The following is a 19,484-nucleotide window of genomic DNA, read 5'->3' on the forward strand; positions in this document are numbered from 1 at the left end:
CCCACATGGGATGCAAGTCCCTGCATCTGTGGCTCAGTTGGGTATGAAAACTGCCAAAAAAACCCTCCACAAGCACAAAAAAAGGAAATGGTTTGGAAGCACAGCAACTGCAACCATTTTTAAGAATAAATAGCTGGTAAAGCTAGTAGTTATTTATTCTTGTGCAACTGCACAAGAGAGTTTTATTGTGGTAGTTCCTGCTAAGGGGAGGGGTTTGAGAAGTGATTTTGGACACTGCTGACATGTGGGAAGCTTCATCACCAAATCAAAAGTTACCCAAAGTGCTTCTGCTGCTGTTCATAAAATACACAGAGTTTCACCAGTAAGAAATAATGTGAGCAAATCCAATTTACTTCAGCAGAGGACACTAAGAAAATATCACACTTTATAACATTCAGCTCCTAAACCTGTTTGGGTTCCCCCAAACACAAGCACAATGCAGCAGAACTTGTCCAAAATGATATCCTAGTATTTACCATTGAATGCAAAAGTTTGCTGGTTTGAACTTTTTAAACAAAATCTGAAATCTTTTTATTGAAATCATAGCAATTTCAAACTCAAATATAATCTGTTCCCAGCTAATTTTAGCATTTGCTGAGGAGGAGGATGAGAGCAGCTGCATGCAAATGTTTGCATTAAAGCCCAGTTCTAAAATCTGCTTTTTGGTTTTTGTTTTGTTTTGAAGGTTTTTTTTTTTTTTTTCCCTGTGTATGTGCAGGAAAACATATTATTTGAGTGGTTTTTGAGGAGAAAACTTTCAGCTGGATGTATACTGCAAAAATTCCTTGTGGCCCAGGACACGGCGACTCTGAGCACAGCCTGCTGCAGCTCCATCTGCCTCGACCAACCTGAACTATTGAACTGAACGTCAAAATGCAAGCTTCAGTACTAAACCCTGCCTAGCTGCATAAGCACTGTGATGGTCCCACCCCAGCCTCCTGCTCCACTCTGCAGTGTATCTGTAATTTCTATTTTTTATGTATTTTGAAATTAATCTGCCTATTTGAATTTCTTTTAACTCAAGCCCAAGTCTAATTTACTCATAATTTATTCATGTCTATGGATGCCCATCATTCCTCATTTTTCTTTTCTCCCAGTATGACTTTAGAGATGATCTGATGCAAAAAAAACCCCACTTTTCTTCATGCAATATCTCTGCTTTCATTGCTACAAAAATTTAGATGAGAATCTTTGCATTTGATGTTACTGAAATACAATAGAAGTGTAACACCTTTTGAGATTTTACTTTTCAAATGGAGAGATCCTACTACATTCCTCATTTAAATAATGTCAGCTGATAGGTAAGATTGAAAAGCTCATAAAGATTTTAAATAGATTTTTTTTTCAAGGTAAATACAGACACCAATGTAAACAGGAATTCTCTGCTTAGTCCAAGAATTAGGCAGATCCAGCTGGGATTGCAAATGAATGGTTACTATTTTCAGAAATATAAGACACTTTGGTCAAACTATTTGGGATATTTTTTTAATGCTGAGAAACCATTTTTACTTCTATGGATTCCATTTTAGGATAAGGCTTCCAAAGTTTATGAGAGTCCCAATTATAACTTGTTTATGGGACACAAGTTATATTTTTGCAGTTAAAAGTGCTGAGTGGAAAAAGAAAAAGGAAAAATAGGCAAGCGATTCATTGGAAACAAATCTGGATGTGCCGTATTACAAGTGGTTGGCACAAAGTACAATTTTCAGGAGATAACTCTCACCATTGAGTAGTGAAATAAATACAGAACAGTTCATTAATGCTACAGATTCTTGCACAGATTGTCTATAAAAAGGTAATTTACAGGTAATTTAATACAATAACAACTTTTTGCATAAGTCCAGGTTTCAATGACTTTATAAATATGTGTCACATGTAATTGCATTGAATCCTTCCTTTCCTTTTTCAGAAGTACAGTCAGACCCAAGGCATAGATGAAACCAGCAGATTGCAGGAAGACTAATCAAATCACAAAAAGCTCCACTGATTTGTGTGTGCTGAATTTCCAGCTTGTACTGAGACAAAAAGCTTAGTGCTACCTGCTCTGTTTTTTGGCAAAATAAAAAAAAAAAAGGGCTGTTCTTGTTGTTCTGTAAACTGCAGCTGGAACCCAGAAATACCTGAAATCTGAGTTACCAAAAACTATTTTGTTCCAATGAATCATATTTAATGACAGCAACAAAGTTAAGGATGCAATGAAAATATACATAAACTCTGGGTGCATGAGTTTTCCAGCGTGTCAAAAAAGCACCAGATTTTCCTGCTAAAATATAATGAAGGTTCTCATGTTCTTTCTTGGAACAGTCAAGGATTTCAATTAAAAATCAGGTTGTTTGATTATTCAGTTCTACATGATTCTGTTCTCAGATTCCATGGATTCGAAGTAGATGTCAAAAATCTTCGGTAAGTAAAACTGATTTTCATTTCCATTATGAACAAAGTTTCCCAACCATGAGGCATAGAGAAGCACAATATTCTCAATCATTTCAAGGTAACTGGCACATTTAAAATGTGATACAGAAGGATTAGAAATTGTCAAGTGTAGCAGCATAATTGTGTCATAGAAAAGGAAAAGAACCCATGAACTGAGGAGAAAAGGGATCAAATTTGTCTTTTCAGTCAAATTCAGTCAACATCTCATTTTTTTTTTCCTACAGGAGGAGAAGTTAATTCAGAAAACTGATTTAAAAATTTATTTCACATGATGAAATGTCATTTAACAGGAATTGTTAAGTGGCTACTTCTCATTATCTCATTTTTCCTACTTGTTCCTCATCTTCTAAAGTTAATCCGAGCTGAGAACCTGATGGCACATCAAATTTGACCCTGGAGCACCCACTTGGACTGGGATCAGAGATTTTGGTTAATCATTTGATACAATCATTCAGAGTAAACCACATTTAACTTAAGAAATACAGTCTGGAAAGTAAGATGACAACTGGGTAACAGTCATTCCATTCCATTGTCTTTGATTGCAGGAAGAAATTAGATGTTGTTGAAGAAACTTCAGATAAAGCAGGTTTTGTGTCTTATTTTTATTAAGAATGTCACCAGTTCGTATACAATCAGAATTTAACTGTGCAAATCCAACTAGCTGTGGTCAAACATACAACAAATCTTGAACTTGGATGTTCCAAAAGTGATAAACTAAAGCCCTGAGGCCAACTAAAGTCTGCACAGATGACCTCAGCTAACAATATCAAATAGGAAAGTGATACACATTTAATATTAAATAATATCTAGGAAAAAAACCCCCAAAACATTAAAAAGAAACAACCTGAAAGATTCAGCTTAAATATCTCCCCTTGCCAAACACTGTCCTGTGTCCAGCAGCGTTAAGGAACAGAGTAAGTTCAATTTTACTGCATGGCAACATGAGAAAACAAAAACATGTGAAAGGAGGAAGAAGCCTGAGGCTGTGGATGGAACAGATTCTATCCACTTATGGAAGCAATAAGAACCACACCACCATTGCATTTACAATGGTTCCCAATTCCAGCACTAAAACCAAAGCCAGGCTTTGGAAACCCCAGTATTTTTAATTGAATGGGGACCTGGCTTTGTTTTCAAACCTTCTGGGACTGTCTTCTGGAGTGCAGTGTGGACCTTTCTGTCTTGGTTCTACAAATTTTGTTTTGTTCTACCATTTTGTTTTCTCTGTCTTTTCTACAACATCAGTAACAGGAACAAAATTCAACAGCTAAATTTTCAATTTCTGTCTCAATTTCTGTGTCTCTCTATGACCACGTTCCAACATATACAGCACATGTCAGAATTTTCTCCACAAACAGTTACAAGTACTTATTAGAAACTTTCTCTTCAAGGATTTGCTTCTCAGGATATGGTGAAATTGCTAGAGAAATGTTCAGTATCGATTGTTTTTGAGTCTTTACATCATTTGCTCCCAAAAATCCATTTACAAAATAGCCTCCATGCAACAAAAACAATACACAGATTCTGCTACAAAGAATTTGAGAGTAAAGGCACACTGTACTAAAATAATTTAAATGCAAGTAAACCCTTGAAAATTTAGTAGGAAACTTCTTTTTTATTGAAATAACGCCTTTTTATTACAGAAATATTAATACAAAAACAATGAGGACAGCATGAAGGTACTGAGAGACAGAAGCCAGGGAACAGTAGGTTTGCAGGTAAGACAAAACCCAACAGAGATTGCTGCAAGCAGAGCAGAAAGTGGTTTGCTCAGAGACAAGGAACTTAACTTACAGAGCTGAAGTCTGCAAACCCCAAGGAAGAGTCTTTAGAAGTTTTACTTGAAGAGGAGGGAGCAAATGGATCTTTTCCACTAAATGGGTCCCCAAACCCCTTTTTACTTTGAAACAGGTCACTGCTGTCAGCCCCAAATGGCTGGAATGGATCATGGGGCTTGGGAAAATCTGCAGACCCAAGGTGGCTTACAGGAGTACTTTTACCTGGAAAGTTTAGGAGAAAAAAAAAAAACAACAAACAAAACAAAACAAAAGGAGAAAAAGAGATGTTACTTACCATGGACAATGCAAAGCCCTGAAACAGGAAACTGTACTGATACACTTAAGCATCATCCATCATTCCTGGGGTGGGTGAAAATTTAACCCAATATAATGGCATTCATTTCTCAGTGCAAATCATCTAAAACAGTTGTTTTATTTAAGTGGATTTATCTATTTATACATACCAAAATATTAATACCATCAAAATTTTAAATGATGAAACCCATTATAAAGACAGTTGGTCAGAAAAAAATTGACAAGTATGACTTTGATTTTCCAGGATTAGAGATATTTCAAGTTTAAGCTTGATGTTATATAGAAGACAAAATAAAGAAACATGTATCACTAAAGAAAAGTCACGTTAAATAGGATTAAAGAGTAACTTAGCTGTCACTTTATAGAATGCCTGCATTCTGCATTTTTCCTGGAATTGGTTCATCCTTCTACCACCAGGTACACAAAGAAAAGGAGGCTGATTAAGAAATCACCTCTCTCTGTGGTGTTTGCTCCACAACTCACCTTTTGTAGGTGACTGTTCTTATATTCCACCCCAACAACAAATCATCACAGGAATTATTGTGTATGCTCATAAATATTATGTGTATACTTAATTTGTTGCAATTAAAGCATCAAGGGTTGATTTTTAATTCCCCTTGCCAAAAGACTATTTTGTGAGGTCAAGTAAGTAAACAGATAAATATATTTCTCCCCCTCCTGCCCCACCTAAAAAAAAAAAAAAAAGATTGCTTCTGAGAAGTATTTGTCCAGCTTCTGGGGGAAATATTTCTTGGGTGAACATTCTTAATTGCAATATGTACTTGAAAAAGGAAAATCTGGAAACATTCTTAAAATAAACCAATACTTACAACTTTCTGCATAATAACCTGAATTTCATATATTATTTGTAGCAATAGAGCTGCTTTGAAATATCCAATTATTTGAACTATAATTTAACAGGAGTCTTATCATTCATTCCCATTATGATATACATACTAGGAAAGCACAGAAAATGGATTCAAACCCCAAACTTCAGAGTGTTTTCGGCACATCTAAGTCATAGCCTGGGAGCTTTTCAGAAAGTACTTTGGTACATGCTCATGAACTTCAGAATATATGCTCAGATGTGTGGAAATACTTTTATCAAAGGGAAATAAAGAACAGCAAACTTGCACTGAATAAATGACCTATCCAGAAACTTCCAGCAAATCCCAGCTCAGCCTCTCCTGCCCCAGGGCCAGCCAAAAGCCATTCTCCCTTGTACTCAGCTGGCCTCTATTCCCCAAAGTCAGAGGTGTGTGTGGACAGGAAGCTGAAGGAATTTGGTATCCAGGGAACTGAGGGAATCAGGTTTTCATGGAGCTGAGGAAATCACACAGACTCGCATCAGTGCAGTGTCAACGTCAGACTCAGGTGCAATACAGGCACCACTGGCAGGCATTGAGCTGCATGCAAAGTGGGAAGCAAGCAAGTCCCCAGCTGAGCAAGCAGACAGAGAGAGACATGGAAAACAAGGCACATGCAGTAGGAGATAGAACTGGATTTGTTTAGTCCTGACAGTGTTTGAGGGGAACTTGATCATGGTCCTGCAAGTCTTCCATCACGGAAAAGGTGAATGGATTTAGACAGGACCAAAAGAGATTCACATCAGAAAATCCACAACATTTTCAAAACTTAAGGATACTCCAGACTGCCCAGGGAACATTCACAGAATCAGAGAACATCCTGAGTTGGAAGAGACCCTCAGGGATCATCCAGTCCAACCCCTGGCCCTGCACAGCCACCACAACAATCCCACCCTGTGCCTGAGAGTGTTGTCCAAATGGTCCTTGAGCCCTGGCAGCCTTGGGGCCATGACCATTGCTCTGGGAGACATTCTATCAACACATCCACGAGGTTTGAGAAAGTTTCTAGAAATAGCACTGGTTCAGTTGCCTTGAAGCTCGAAGGTGAAGGAGATCTCTTAAAGCTCAGCCCAGCACTATTTTCCAAGGTTCAGTACATGGATAACATCTGCAACATGGACATACAGATCCGCATGGCAGCAGTGAGCCGTGTGACTCCTAAAGAGAGGCAGGTCAGGCCAGTGCTTTGTCCTTCATGGAAGGAGCGACAGACTACACAGGAAATTGTTCTCACAAGCAGAGGCCCTCCCTCACCCACTTGCCCTTCCACAGGGCATGTTTTGCTCTCTGGAATGATGTGTTGCACTTCCACCCTGCTGGCCTCCAGATCTCACCACTGCCACAGCCATCCCATGCCAGGGGACATGCAAGCCTGGCAAGGGATGAGCAATTCAGCATTTTGTATGTAATGCTCCACAGAAAAGAGAGACTTCTTTTAACTTGTTTTAAATTAGAGCCATAGAATTCCAGAATGGTTTGGGTTGGAAGGTACCTTAAAGCTCATCCAGTTTTAACCCCCTGCCATGGGCAGGGACACCTTCTACTAGATTGGGTTGCTCCAAGCTCAATCCAAACTGGCCTCGGAGAATAACAGAGAGAATTAAAGTATCTGCATTTCCAACTTTTGGTCAAGGCAAAACAAGAGCCCTCTAGGTGATTTCCCCTTCCTCTATTGCCAGTTACCAGTAAGGAAATTCCCCCTCATACCTCACCCTGTATTGCCCAAAACCAATTTGGATTGATGGAGGTAAAACTGACCCATTTTAAACTGCTTTTTTCTTAGGTTAAATCTTCTGCTAGCGAAACCACTTTGTGGAATTGGTGACTGTTAACACAAATGCTGGGTTTGCAACGTATTTGTTCAGCAAGACTGGTTTTTCTGGGTGGCCTGTTTAAGGTTTTTGCACAAAGCCCCGGGTGGTTTTGAACCTGCACAGAGCATCAGGGTTTCTCGTGCTTCATCTTCACAAAAGATCACAAAGAATCACTTTGTTGTAGAGGAAATGTCACCATATAATGAGAGCTACTGCTAATGATATTGAAAGCTTTCATTTTACACACTGAGTGCCATTTTCTTCAGATTTTTAGATGTTAAAGAATAGAATAGGGTGGTAATTTTTCTATTTTGAAAAAAAAAAGTGAGAGGGAAACACTTATGCAATCAGGTTTATTTTTGCAGAGCGATTTTAAGGGCAGCACCTACTCTGAATACATCAACCACAAGGCTGATGATCCACAAGGACCATCAAGTCCAACTCCAAGTCCAAAGTCCTCTTTTAGTGCCCTTTCTATATTGTTCACAGTTTGTATTATCCTGCCACACTCTGCAAAAATGGTTTTGAGGCCTGGCAGAAGTTTGTTTGGTTCAGTTAGATGTTCAAATTTACTCATTTATTAGCCACAAATTAGTAAGAACAACACCAGCATTATCTTTCTGATGTCTTACTTACAGCAAGTGTAAGCCTTCCATCTTAACTACACAAAGATTTTTGTAGTCCCATGTTTAGTGTGTCAAGAATGTGCTTTCCACAACATAAAGCAAAAGTTCCCAAACCACAGTAAAAGGTTACCAGCTGTACTGATGGACATTGGTAAAACTGCCATACTGCAAAATATAATCATTACTGAGATTGCATTAATCATTTGCTGGAAAATGTTGCATTTGTATATGACTCTGCTCACTGTTCTGAGGTATGGCAGGCAAACAGTTGTAACCCTTATTTGATTTTTCTGCTAATAGTTTCAGGGGAAAAAAGTTCAGAAAAAAGCAAAACAGGTCCTATTCTGAAACCACAGCAGTTTCAGCAGTTACCCAAGTGGTGCACCCAAACCACACCGAGGACTCACTTCAGCAAAAAGAGATGATGAACAAAATGGTTTACCACAGTTACTTAGAGTGAACTCCACCCATACAAAGGGCTTATCTAATTTCATACCCCACAGCAAACTTGAGTTTGGAGGGCTGAGATCTATATTTCAAAGTAAATATAACCTCACTGGTAGGATGTAAACACAAAATTTATCTTATTGAATTAGAAGATATTGATAACAAAGTGAAATGTTTAGAACTGTCTCAATATTCTATGTTTCAATGCTGGGCCTGACTTTCTGCTTAGAAGAGGATCTTGCTAAATGATGAGAAGCAGCATTTTTCCTGGCTTTGAAGCCTAGATGGATCATGCTCATGGGCAAACAGGAGAGAGTGGAAATGACACAACTTTAAACTTTCACTAAACAAGGGTTCATTTCCAGGATACTTTCTAAACGGAAGAATAGCCTTTAAGAAGTCAGAGTTTTGTTGCAGAGGATAAGGAGTGATAAGGTAAGGCCATACCTGTGATTATACCTGAGCATATAATCACAGGACTTCCACCTCTCCTATTTTTTCTCATGGCAGAAGAAGCCTCAGGTACGTCCCAGCACATCTTTCTCTTGGCAGTTTACCAAATTTACATCTCATTCCCAACTTACTCAGCATGTTTTCTACCATCCTGTTAAAATTATCCAGCTCCTCCAGTGATGCAGAGTAAAATCTTCATAAACTGAACTCACAGAAAAAATGATTACTAGTTTCAAACTTTGCCTGAAGGTTAGTTACATTAAACTGAATTTTCTGCAGAACACTTGGAGGTGTTTGTCTTCAACAAAGGCTATTGCAAACTCAACTATTTGATAATGTTCTTTGCAAAAAATCACAACATGTTTTTTGTAACAGAAGGGAGAAGTTTTCCCTTGCAAAACCCCCTCAGAACTGTTTTTGCTTAATATTTGCAAAGTTTGCACCTTGAGTTCACCGAAAACTTCTGCTTAAGAGAAACATTCTGACAATCTACAAACTTCTTGAAAGGTGAGAAATCGTTACATGTTCAGCCCAACAAGCTCTGAAACAGCTTCTGGACAACCTCTTTCAACCATCACTACTGAAATATCTTTACTCTGAGAGGCCAGCATAAACAAGAGAATCAAAGCGTGAATGGAATTTTTAGCTTGTGGCCAGGCAGGTGCTCCACCCATGAGTCATTTATCCTACACAACAAGGGATGCCTGTGCTCTAATGCAACTGTCAGGTCTTCTAGAAGGCATGAAAAACAAACAAAACTTTTCCGGTCAGTCACAACTTTGAGGCTGATTTTCTCACTCTTGGCTACAGATGAGGGGAAAAAAAATAAAGGTAAACAGGCACCAGGGTACTTGTGAATAACTCTGGGTGCTGAAGAAGTTCTAAGGAAACAGGTGTGTGGCATCATGCACAAATAAATATCCCAGTACTCCTCTCATCTCACAATGAGTAAAGAATAGAACTCTATACACCCCGCTCTAGATCAAATGACTGATACACACAACTTCAATAAATCCACATAATTTAGAGTTAAATCTACATTAAATCAAGGGAATTATATTACATTATTTTTTTCTGATTAACACAATCCTTTCTTTTGTTCCTAACTCCTAATTATATCCATTATACCTAACATGGCTTCTTTCTTTCAAAATTTATCTGACTAAATACATAGAGCAAATTTCTACATGGGAACACTGTACATGGTGCCAGTAAAAAGAAAAAAAAAAAGCCCACAAAAACATGATGCTTTAACCCTAAGTATTCACAACATCAAGACATCATTTTCTTTCAAGAACTGAACTCAGTAAGCGCACAAGACAAAGCATACAGACTTTGGCCTGCATTTATAAGGAAGATACTGAACCAATTGTAAAGTCTGAATTTTTATCTAGTTGAGACACTGAAGACACATCTTAGGCAAATAAACTACTAAAACCCATTTATATGTCCAACTCAAGAAGTAGCAAAGATCTAAGCCTTCTTTACCTCACTGAAAGTGTCAACACAAGGTCAATGTGCACTGCCCGTGCTCTTGGGCTGCCTTAAAGATGAGAAATAAGTCTAAAATTGCAAAAACAGTCAAACCATAAAATGCCTTTAATTTAGAGAAGTGACACATACAAAAAAGAACTATATTTATCGTTGGCATGAAGGAGGAGGAAGCATCAAACAGAAAGGAAGGGAGCAGCAGAAGCTGCACAAACACTGCCTGCACTGCCCTGAGCTGGGTCAGCAGCTGGTTACACACAGAAGGAGCAAGAGGCTTCTGAAATGGTCCCAGGGGTACAAAAGACACCCACAGAGAGTGAATCTAAAACTTTCACTTGGACAATCTTGGTCCAGGGAAACCTGGAACACATCTGCATATGTGCGATTATCTGGGTATCTAACCGCTAAAGCTTGGAGGTCAAAGTGCCATCAGAACAGCTCTTTTAGACCCCTCCATAAGTGTGTGCACTTGAGTGGGCAAATCCATCTGCAATTTCCCTTGCAAGCTCCCTGCACCACAGGAAGAGAACAAAAAGATGTTCTGCTGGTAACTTTTCTTGCACTTCTAGCTTCTCTGAGGCTGACAACAACCTTCTGCAACCACACTTCAAAGGATAGGCAAAGGATGGCCACCCCAAATTAGGGAATTAGTCTTTCTGTATACGTGATGGATTACAACATTCAGCACAGCTATAAGTTTGCAGATTGGTTCAATAAACACAATATTAAGATCCTGAAGACTGGTAAGATCTAAAACCCCTGACCCCTTTTCATTTTTTTAAGCTACCAATATGTTCAGATATCACTTATCAGCCAACTGGCAAGATGAAAAAACAGGAGTTTATCAGCCAGATTTTGCAGAATCAGCCTTTTCTGTCTTTTTTGGTAGGACAGCAAAATACATCTAGCAGTCTCGTAATTAGTGACTTGGTGAAATACTGAACCTTGACTGATTAAATTTATGATCAGTAACACCATTACTATTATTTTGTAATAATTTCTAGTCACTCAAACACTCTGCAAACCTTTGTGTTTGCACTGAAGTTTGGAGCTCCACAGAACCAGGTCTCTCTGAGGAATCAGAGTCATGCTTCCTAACCCAAGGCAGGCTACTGTCCCCTATATTTTTTCAGTATTTTAACATTTCAAAACTGTAACAAGTAATAAAAACACTGTGGGAACAAAACTGAAGCCCTTAACTCAAAAAGGTTAATACAGAGGTGTTAACCACTAACCTTTGAAAGGCCCATATTTAGTTGCCATCACAGACCAGAGCTACAAAAAATAAATGGATCACTAAACAAAGCTGAAGTTTTTTGACAAACTCCCCATGTGCAGCGTGGAACAGTAATTTCCAATGGAACTTATTTTAACACCTGTACTTCAAACAGCAGCTAAGTAACCCCACTAATTTATTTCTTATATAGGATGAATTAAGTTTGTTATTCCTTTAAATTTACTCAGAGTGGCTGTGGACTCCTCATCCCTGGAATTGTTCAAGGCTGGTCTGGACAGGACTTGGAACAACCTGGTCGAATGGAAGGTGTTCCTGCCCAAGGCAGGGGGGTTAGAACCGGGTGATCTTTAATGTCTCTTTAATGATCTGAGATTCTATACATTCCAAGTTACATTGCATTTTTCTGCTATTTACATATTGACACCCCAATGAAAACCTCAATTTTTTAAGTGCATTAGCATTTTAAAAGTTCACTATTAATATAATATTCACTACCTCTATTATTCACTAAAATACAATAACATAATATAAATTATAACTTTTACACAAGCTAAAAATTATTTTAATAATAAAAATTCTTAAAATAATTGTGCTTATTAAATAATCATTGCAAGGAAGCAGCACATTGAAATTGAAAAGTATTTTTTCTTCCTGCATGTTTAGGACTTTTATTCTTTCATAGTTAGAAAGGTGAAAACCAATATAAGCAAGCAATAAAAATTTAGGAAAGGTTGAAGGTTTCACACTGCTCTGCGGTGAAGGTTCTTCCACTAATATCACAGGACTCCAGAATGGTTTGAATGGGTAGGATCTTAAAGGTAAGAATGCTGCCAGCACAACTCATGGATACACTGATGGTGCCAGTTTGGAGGCTTCAGGGTGACTTTTGCATGAGAAGCCATTTTGAACCTACTGCCAGTTCTAGGGTTCTACATGCATCCTGAAATTTGGGTGCTTCATCCATCACTCCTGGAATCAGGATTAAGGCAGAATCACATTCATCTGAGCTTCTTGATGGCAAAAAATGTCTCTGAGCTTCTCCAGCAACCATGTGCACCTGGACCATCGTTAGCTGAGCAGGGCAGTAACACTTTTTTGGAGGATGCCAACTAGCAGCTGGTGACACCGACTACATCCCATCATTTTAGTACCATGCAGGAATACAGAGTAGCGGGTATGGAGCATGGGTCACTGAATACACCAGCAGCCTTAAAGCCACTAAATTATCTCTCTGGCACTTGGGTGTGTGCTACCTCTCCTATCCCTGAGGCCTACAGGAATACTCAGTGCTAAAACCCAAGACAATGTAAGGGGTATCATTGGGACCAGGTTACACACTCTCCTGTTGTGGTGCTAACTCGATGGGGAAGGAATTCTGGTGTCTGAAAGGGCACACAAAAGGCAGATACCACACAGTTCAATGCCTGTGTCCTCTCCTCACATCCTTAATGTATAGCATCACTAAGACAGGGCACGACCTGTCTTAGTGATGCTATACATTAAGGATGTGACAAGAAGGGTCAAGCATTGCTCATCCTCCCTGGATAGAGTGGCTTCCTTCAGGAACTCAAGGGCCTAACAAGGAGTCCAGAGCATAGAGAGTAATGTGTCAGATGCTTGTCAGTAGTGGTTAATCTCACTGGTTAACAGCACTGCTATAACCGCAATGTGGAATGCATGGGGCTGCACTGAAAGGAAGTGGTAAGGGTGGGGCATAAGCACTAGGTCTCACGATCAAAGCCTTCACTTATAACCCAATCACTGACACCCACACAGCAACTTCCTGTACTTTAAAAAAAAAAAAAAGAAAAAGAAAAAAAAAATCTGTTTCTCTCTTTCTGTAATCAACAACTTTTACCTAGAAACTAGTTAGCGGCGAACTCTGACTGATTTCAATCTGCAGCTCACAGCAGAAAACATAATTTTTAATCTGTGAGAACTTACGAGAGCCATTTTAACTGACAGGTTTCAGTCTACCACTTCTTTCATATTTTTTTATCCTTAATTACACCAAAGTCCCATAAAGCTTGAGAACCTGCATAAGAAATAGTAAGCAACCAGAAGTTTAGTAGTGCTGAACACCACAGGCAGTCCTCTGCCAGCAAATAAAATGTCCTTATAAATCTACAAAACTCAGCAATGTTTTAGGGCAGTTTGAGAAAATAATGTGCAGTGGAATGTAGATCCTTGTCACAGGGCACCTTCATTTAAGAATGCTGAGATACTTTACTATTATTTGCTTTCCATTTATCACAGCTGATTATACAAAGCACTGGCATTTCTTCAGTGCTTTTTGAGCATTACTCAAGATATAACATCAATAAATTTACAAAACGTTCCACTCCTCTCCAAAGAAACCTGCAAGTTCTCCAGTAGCACCAGGTAAAGATCAAATTACTCCAGCCAAGTCCTAGGGGAGCCCTATGAAACCTAATGTCCATTAAGACCTTCATACTTTATTGAAGAACATGCCCACATTCTCTTGGGGATTTTCATTTGAAGAATCTTGTCAGAAGACCTAAAGAACTTTTTCTTGCCTGATCTTCCTCAACCTAAAGAGAATCTTAAACCATGTATGGGACAGTGATGTTCCAAATATTTTAATGAAACAGTAAGTTGGATCTTTGAGGTACATTAGTGTCCAGGTTTGCTCCTTCTGGAACACCTTCCCCTGTCTATTCTCTACTGGGATTCACTGAATTATTAACCTTCCTCCAATTCTCTTTAAAGATTCTGCACTTAACCTCCAAACAGTTATACTGAATAAATACTCAATAAGAGTATTTTACCATAAAAACAAACATGATATTTCTCTTGGACCAAGAAAGGATCAGATTAGGACTCTGAAACACCTAAAAGATCTAAAAGATCTTGGTCAACAATAGAGTAAGAAAGAAAGAAGATTATTTACGATTAACAAAACTAGCATAAAGCTGAGATTCTACCCAAGATACAAATCTAATTAAATAATCTTGTGATTGTCATACCCTCTCTTAATCTCAGTATTCAAGAAGGGAAAGAGATAGATCTCAGGGTGCCTGATCCATGCCACACAATAAGGGCTTGCCCTCTCACAGAGAGAGTTGTGAACTGAACTACCTGCTAATACACTCAGATCACAGCTCCTCCTCAATGTTCCAGCTGTGGAAAAATCCCAAACATCAACTAAAATCAAACAAAACAACCAGCCCATTTTCACTTTACAAGCAGAACAGGTCAGGAATTGTAGGACCAGACCTGATGACCCACTGCAATCCCGTTACTGAAAACCCCTGCAGCAGCAGCAGAGAAGTTTCTCTACACACTGTGTGAAGACTGTGTCCAGAACCTGGATATGAGAGCAGCCCCCCTGAACCACAAACTCCTTTTAGAGGTCTTTCCAGGTACACCTGAAGGCCTTTTGCTCTGACTATCACTACATGGTAAACGCAGGCTGTGTCCAAAAGGCTCCATTTCAGGACCGGTGCTCAACAACTTCCTCATTAAGGACTTGGATGTGGGACTGGAAGGCAGACTTAAGTAACTTTGGTGATGACACACAGTTGGGAGGAGCTGTTGACTCCCTTGAAGGCAGAGATGTGCTGCACAGAGATCTTGACAAAGGAAAGGGCTGGGCAATCCCCAGCTTAACATGTCAAGTGCCAGATCCTGTCCCTGTGTCAGGGCAGCCCTGGATGCAGGGACTGACTGGGGAATGAGAGGCTGGGGACCAGCCATGTGGAAAGGGACCAGGGAGTCCCTGGTTGGTGGCAAGTTGGATCTGAGTCACCAGTGTGCCCCAGCAGCCCCAAGTGTCACCATGTTCTGAAGGGCACCAGGCCTGGCATCACCAGCCCAACAAGGGATGGGATTCTCCTGCTCTGCTCTGCACTGTGGTGGCCACACCTCAAGTGCAGGGGACACTTTGGGCACCACAGGATCAGAAGGATCCAGAGCTGGTGGAGAGTGCCCAAAGGAGGGACACGGAGCTGGGGAAGGGGCTGAGGAGCAGCTGAGGGCACTTGGCTGGTTCAGCTGGAGCACAGGAGACTGAGGGGAGGCTGCAGCTCCTGCCCAGGGCAGGCACAGGGGCAGGGGCTGAGCTCTGCTCTGGGACAGGGACAGGGGGCCAGGAAGGGCTGGAGCTGTGCCAGGGCTTGGCATGGAGCTCAGGGAAAGGTTCTTCCCCCCGAGGCTGCTGGGCACTGCCCAGGCTCCCCACGGCAGGGGTCACAGCCTAAAGGCTGTCAGAGCTCAAAAAGTGCTTGGACAACGCTTTCAGCCTTTCAGAGGGTGAGATTGTTGGGGTATCCTATGCAGAGCCAGCAGTTTGGCTCCATGATCTTTATGGGTCCCTTCCAACTCAGGACACGCCATGATTTTAAGTGTTTTCCTGATCCTGTGCTCAGCTGCAAGGGTTTGCTCTGTTTGCTCTTTGTTTTCATGAAGGAATGAGACTTGATGTCAAACTCCTCATTCACCTGGACAAAACAGAGACCCATGGGCAAAGTGAGAACTGTGGCACACTTTGGTCGAGGACATAGTGCAATCCCTCAATGGGATATCAGACAATGTTTGCATGTCACATGCAAAAGCTTGACAGAAAGAAAAGCACCAAATCAAGGCTAATCAGGAACAATCACTGGTGGATCCTGTTTAGTTTCCACTATCAAAAGCCTGAGAAATCAGACAGCTTCCAATGCTCTGCAAAAGTATTTGTATTTTCTACTTGAGTGTAGAGGTTTGAGGACAAGTAGTTTCCTTTTAGAGCTTTTTGCACCTGCCTACCAAAATGCAACCAAACCACAAAAGTGTTTTTCAATATTAAACCCCCACCCAATAGAAAGAACAGTTTTACTAAAAAGAGTACAACAAAAAGGCAAATTACAGGTTTGTCTGGTAATAATTAGCGTTTATTCATTCTTCAGCAAGATCTTTATCACTTACTTGTTTTTTAATTAAAGAGACCAATAAGAAAGGTAAGAAACAACGGAAGCTTCTTGTCTGTTGGTTGTTTGCTGAGGCCATTCTAACACACATTTTGTGTGCATATCTCTTGCTACAATCACACTATATTACTATATAATTTCTCATGCTTTAAGTAACCACTGAAGATTGCCTTAGTTGTGGAAGGAAGGGAGGAGTAGAACTGCATAAACACACAAGGCTCGTTTGCTTTAAAAAAAACCTGTTGTTTCCTCCTTAGCCTATTTTATCATAACAACATTTGCTTTTGGTAGCGTGGAAGCTCATAAATACCATGTCTCCCTAGAAGGGGGGAAGGGACACACTTAAACCATTTTTAACCAACTGATTAAATGCTGAGTGCACGTATATAAATAAAAAAAAATTAATACAGCTGAATTTTCCCCAAATTCCTCAGCATGTACAAAAGAGGGAATGAGGACAGAAACCCAAAAACTCTCATGTAGGTGAGTCAGTACTCACCTTTCCTGCTACTATTACACTGCATTTGCTAAGAGTTATCATGTTTCTAACAAGAAATAGAAAGAAACCACATATAAGAGATAACACGGGTATATCTAGTATTTATTGGAATCATCCAACTTTATATAGACCCTGTTAACTGTAAAATATTTTATGCAGCTATTTTTTTGAAAGACAGCCATTTGCATTCTTTCCTTGAAAACCAAATAAAGAAAAATAACATCATTCACAATGTGAAATAAGATTCCCTTCAGCTTTTCTATTTCTCCTTTTATTCATGTCTGTCCTAGTGATTGATATTTGTCATCATGACATATTATGTGGCATTTTTTTAAATTAGTAGAGTAGTAAAAAGTACACAAAGTGAGCATAGAACAAACTGCTTCAAAGGCTTTTCCACAATCCTAGAGCACTTCCTGACAACTTTACATCCATACTCACATACAAAAAGCCTCTCATTTGTTGCTTTCAGGGTTTTCGGGTGCACCATAATCTCTTAAGCAATAAAATCACAGCAGCAGGAACAAACTAATACTACTGCAATGGTCTGCCTGTAAGTCTACTGTGTGAAACGGAATCAATTTATGTGATAGGTAATGACATTAAGGATACCTTGGTAAGAAGCAAGCACTTTTCACATTATCCTAGGAGTTTGTTCCAGAAAAACTGGTTTGCAAAACCAGCCAGATCAACAATACCTGTCACAAACAGGCTGCCTGCTCTGCTCCAAAATGCACCAGCAGAAAGGCAGAGAACCCACAGACTACAGGAGACATTAATGATGGATCTGTTATTTTTGTACTATGCTTCCTAATACTGTCTGTGGATATATAAATACATGATGATCAATGTGTTTAGTGCAAAATTCTGTGCCTATCCATCAGCAGCATCTAGCTTCTGTTGTTTTTTTGAGCTAACTGAAAAGTTCCCTCTTGATATCAACTGAACTCTACCATTGCTGTTAAAAGGAGACTTGAAACTACATGGCTTCAGTTCTTTAAACAGTTTCACTCGTAGCTGAATATCTTGAAAACAACTACAGGGAGAACAGAAATTGAAGGTCCACTGAGAGAGATCTTATTTTCAATTAATGAGATTTATATATCTCCCAGATTTCCATAAATTATGGACTCGAAGAAGGAACAAAGCCATATATATTCAGAAAGTGTTTTCTGTTTAATTCACACAGTAATGTGCAAATGCAAGAATGATCCTACCTGGACAGACAGATCAGGACAGGTCTAACTGTGTACCCTGATCTTGTTAGTACCTAGTGGCAGATGCCTCAGGAAGAACATCAAAACAAGATAAAGATGCAGCCATAGTCATACTGCCTTGCTACTCAGCTACAAAGGAGCTGGAGCCAGTATTTTGGCTTTTGGGACACCCTGCTGTCTCTGTTTCTTCTGAGAATTATCTAGAGGTTATTTTAAGACTATTTAAACTTTTTTGCATTCACCATATTCTCTGGCAAACATAGAAATAAATCCTGAATTTTGATTACCATATAAAAACAAACCTCTTTATTTTAAAGATGCCATTTACTAATCTTATATGTTGCCTACTTAGAAAATACAGGGGTTTTTCCCTTGTTTTTCCTGCCACATGTGATTTTATAGATCTGTAATAGCACTCTCATCAGCTGTTTTCCACTTTGAAGAGTTTCAGTCTGGTTTACTGATAATTTTGTCAATTTACCAGTAACTTCACATCTTCTTCCATGGTTGAAATATAAGACAGATAGTAGACTGTCAACTTGCTCTTATATCCAGCATTACACTGTAAATTGAAAGAAGCAGCTTTTAAAAGAAGAAAACCTCCTTACCACTGGGTGGCTTGGGTCGTGGAGGGACATTTTTCTTGGGTGGTAATGCTGGTGTGTCTGATTTGCTTTTGAAAGGGTCATCAGTGAATCCTGCCCCTCCAAAAGAGGAGGCAAAGGGGTCTGAAGGTACTGACTACATGAGAAAAAAGAAAAGAAAAGTGATGTAAGCACACTGGAGAATACCTGTGGTTTCATGAAGCTACAGGTTAAGTCAAGTAAAAGCATGAACTTCAAAACCTGAGGGCAGATGTACAGAATTGTAAGTGGTGTAGGAGGCTAATGCCTAATGACAGAAGGGCTAAGATTCCATAAACATTCAAAGACCTTATGCTCTTAATCATTTAAGCACTTCTAGAATTTTTAGTCCTAGCAAAAAGGTTGATGCATAAATAAAAGGAAGTAAAACTTTACTTTTTACTATTTGGCAATGAACAGTCATACCACAGCCTGACCTTCACTCTAATAAGCAGAAACATGACAGAACCTGGAAAAACAGTGCAGAAGGGATAACTTTATTCCAAACTTTTCTGAAGTTACACATAGGTATTTGACTTTAGTCAAAACCTTCGGGAATATCCAAAAGCATGTGTTTAAATCTTCCTATATTCAGGCAGCTTGTCAAAAGGACTCTCTTACTGATTAAGAAGCACACAAGTATTGTTCCATGCAGGGAAATTTATCATTGTGAAATGAAGAAAGAGGTGTTTTGTGAAAAAGGTAAAAATCGCAGTCAAACCTTTGCTAAAATTTCTACCTCAAGCCAGCCATGTCT

The 19,484-nt window shown here is 39.4% G+C and overlaps 1 protein-coding gene across 5 annotated transcripts in view; it reads right to left on the minus strand.

Annotated features, from left to right (window-relative positions):
• Nucleotides 1-19,484, minus strand: part of EPS15L1 (epidermal growth factor receptor pathway substrate 15 like 1) — a 40,915-nt gene that overhangs the window by 666 nt on the left and 20,765 nt on the right. For 4 of the 5 annotated variants that reach the window (XM_084221150.1, XM_084221149.1, XM_084221148.1 and 1 more), the window contains 2 exons: nucleotides 18,713-18,845; nucleotides 4,228-4,433 (listed from right to left, as the gene is read on the minus strand). In XM_084221150.1, coding sequence (XP_084077276.1) covers nucleotides 4,228-4,433; nucleotides 18,713-18,845 — 339 coding nt within the window. Of the gene's footprint in view, nucleotides 1-3,932; nucleotides 4,434-18,712; nucleotides 18,846-19,484 lie in introns of those variants that run through there. The other variant, XM_084221151.1, reaches the window with a different exon arrangement.

The sequence above is a fragment of the Fringilla coelebs genome (genome assembly GCF_963513975.1).
Source record: "Fringilla coelebs genome assembly, chromosome: 24".
Taxonomy (NCBI): Eukaryota; Metazoa; Chordata; class Aves; order Passeriformes; family Fringillidae; genus Fringilla; species Fringilla coelebs.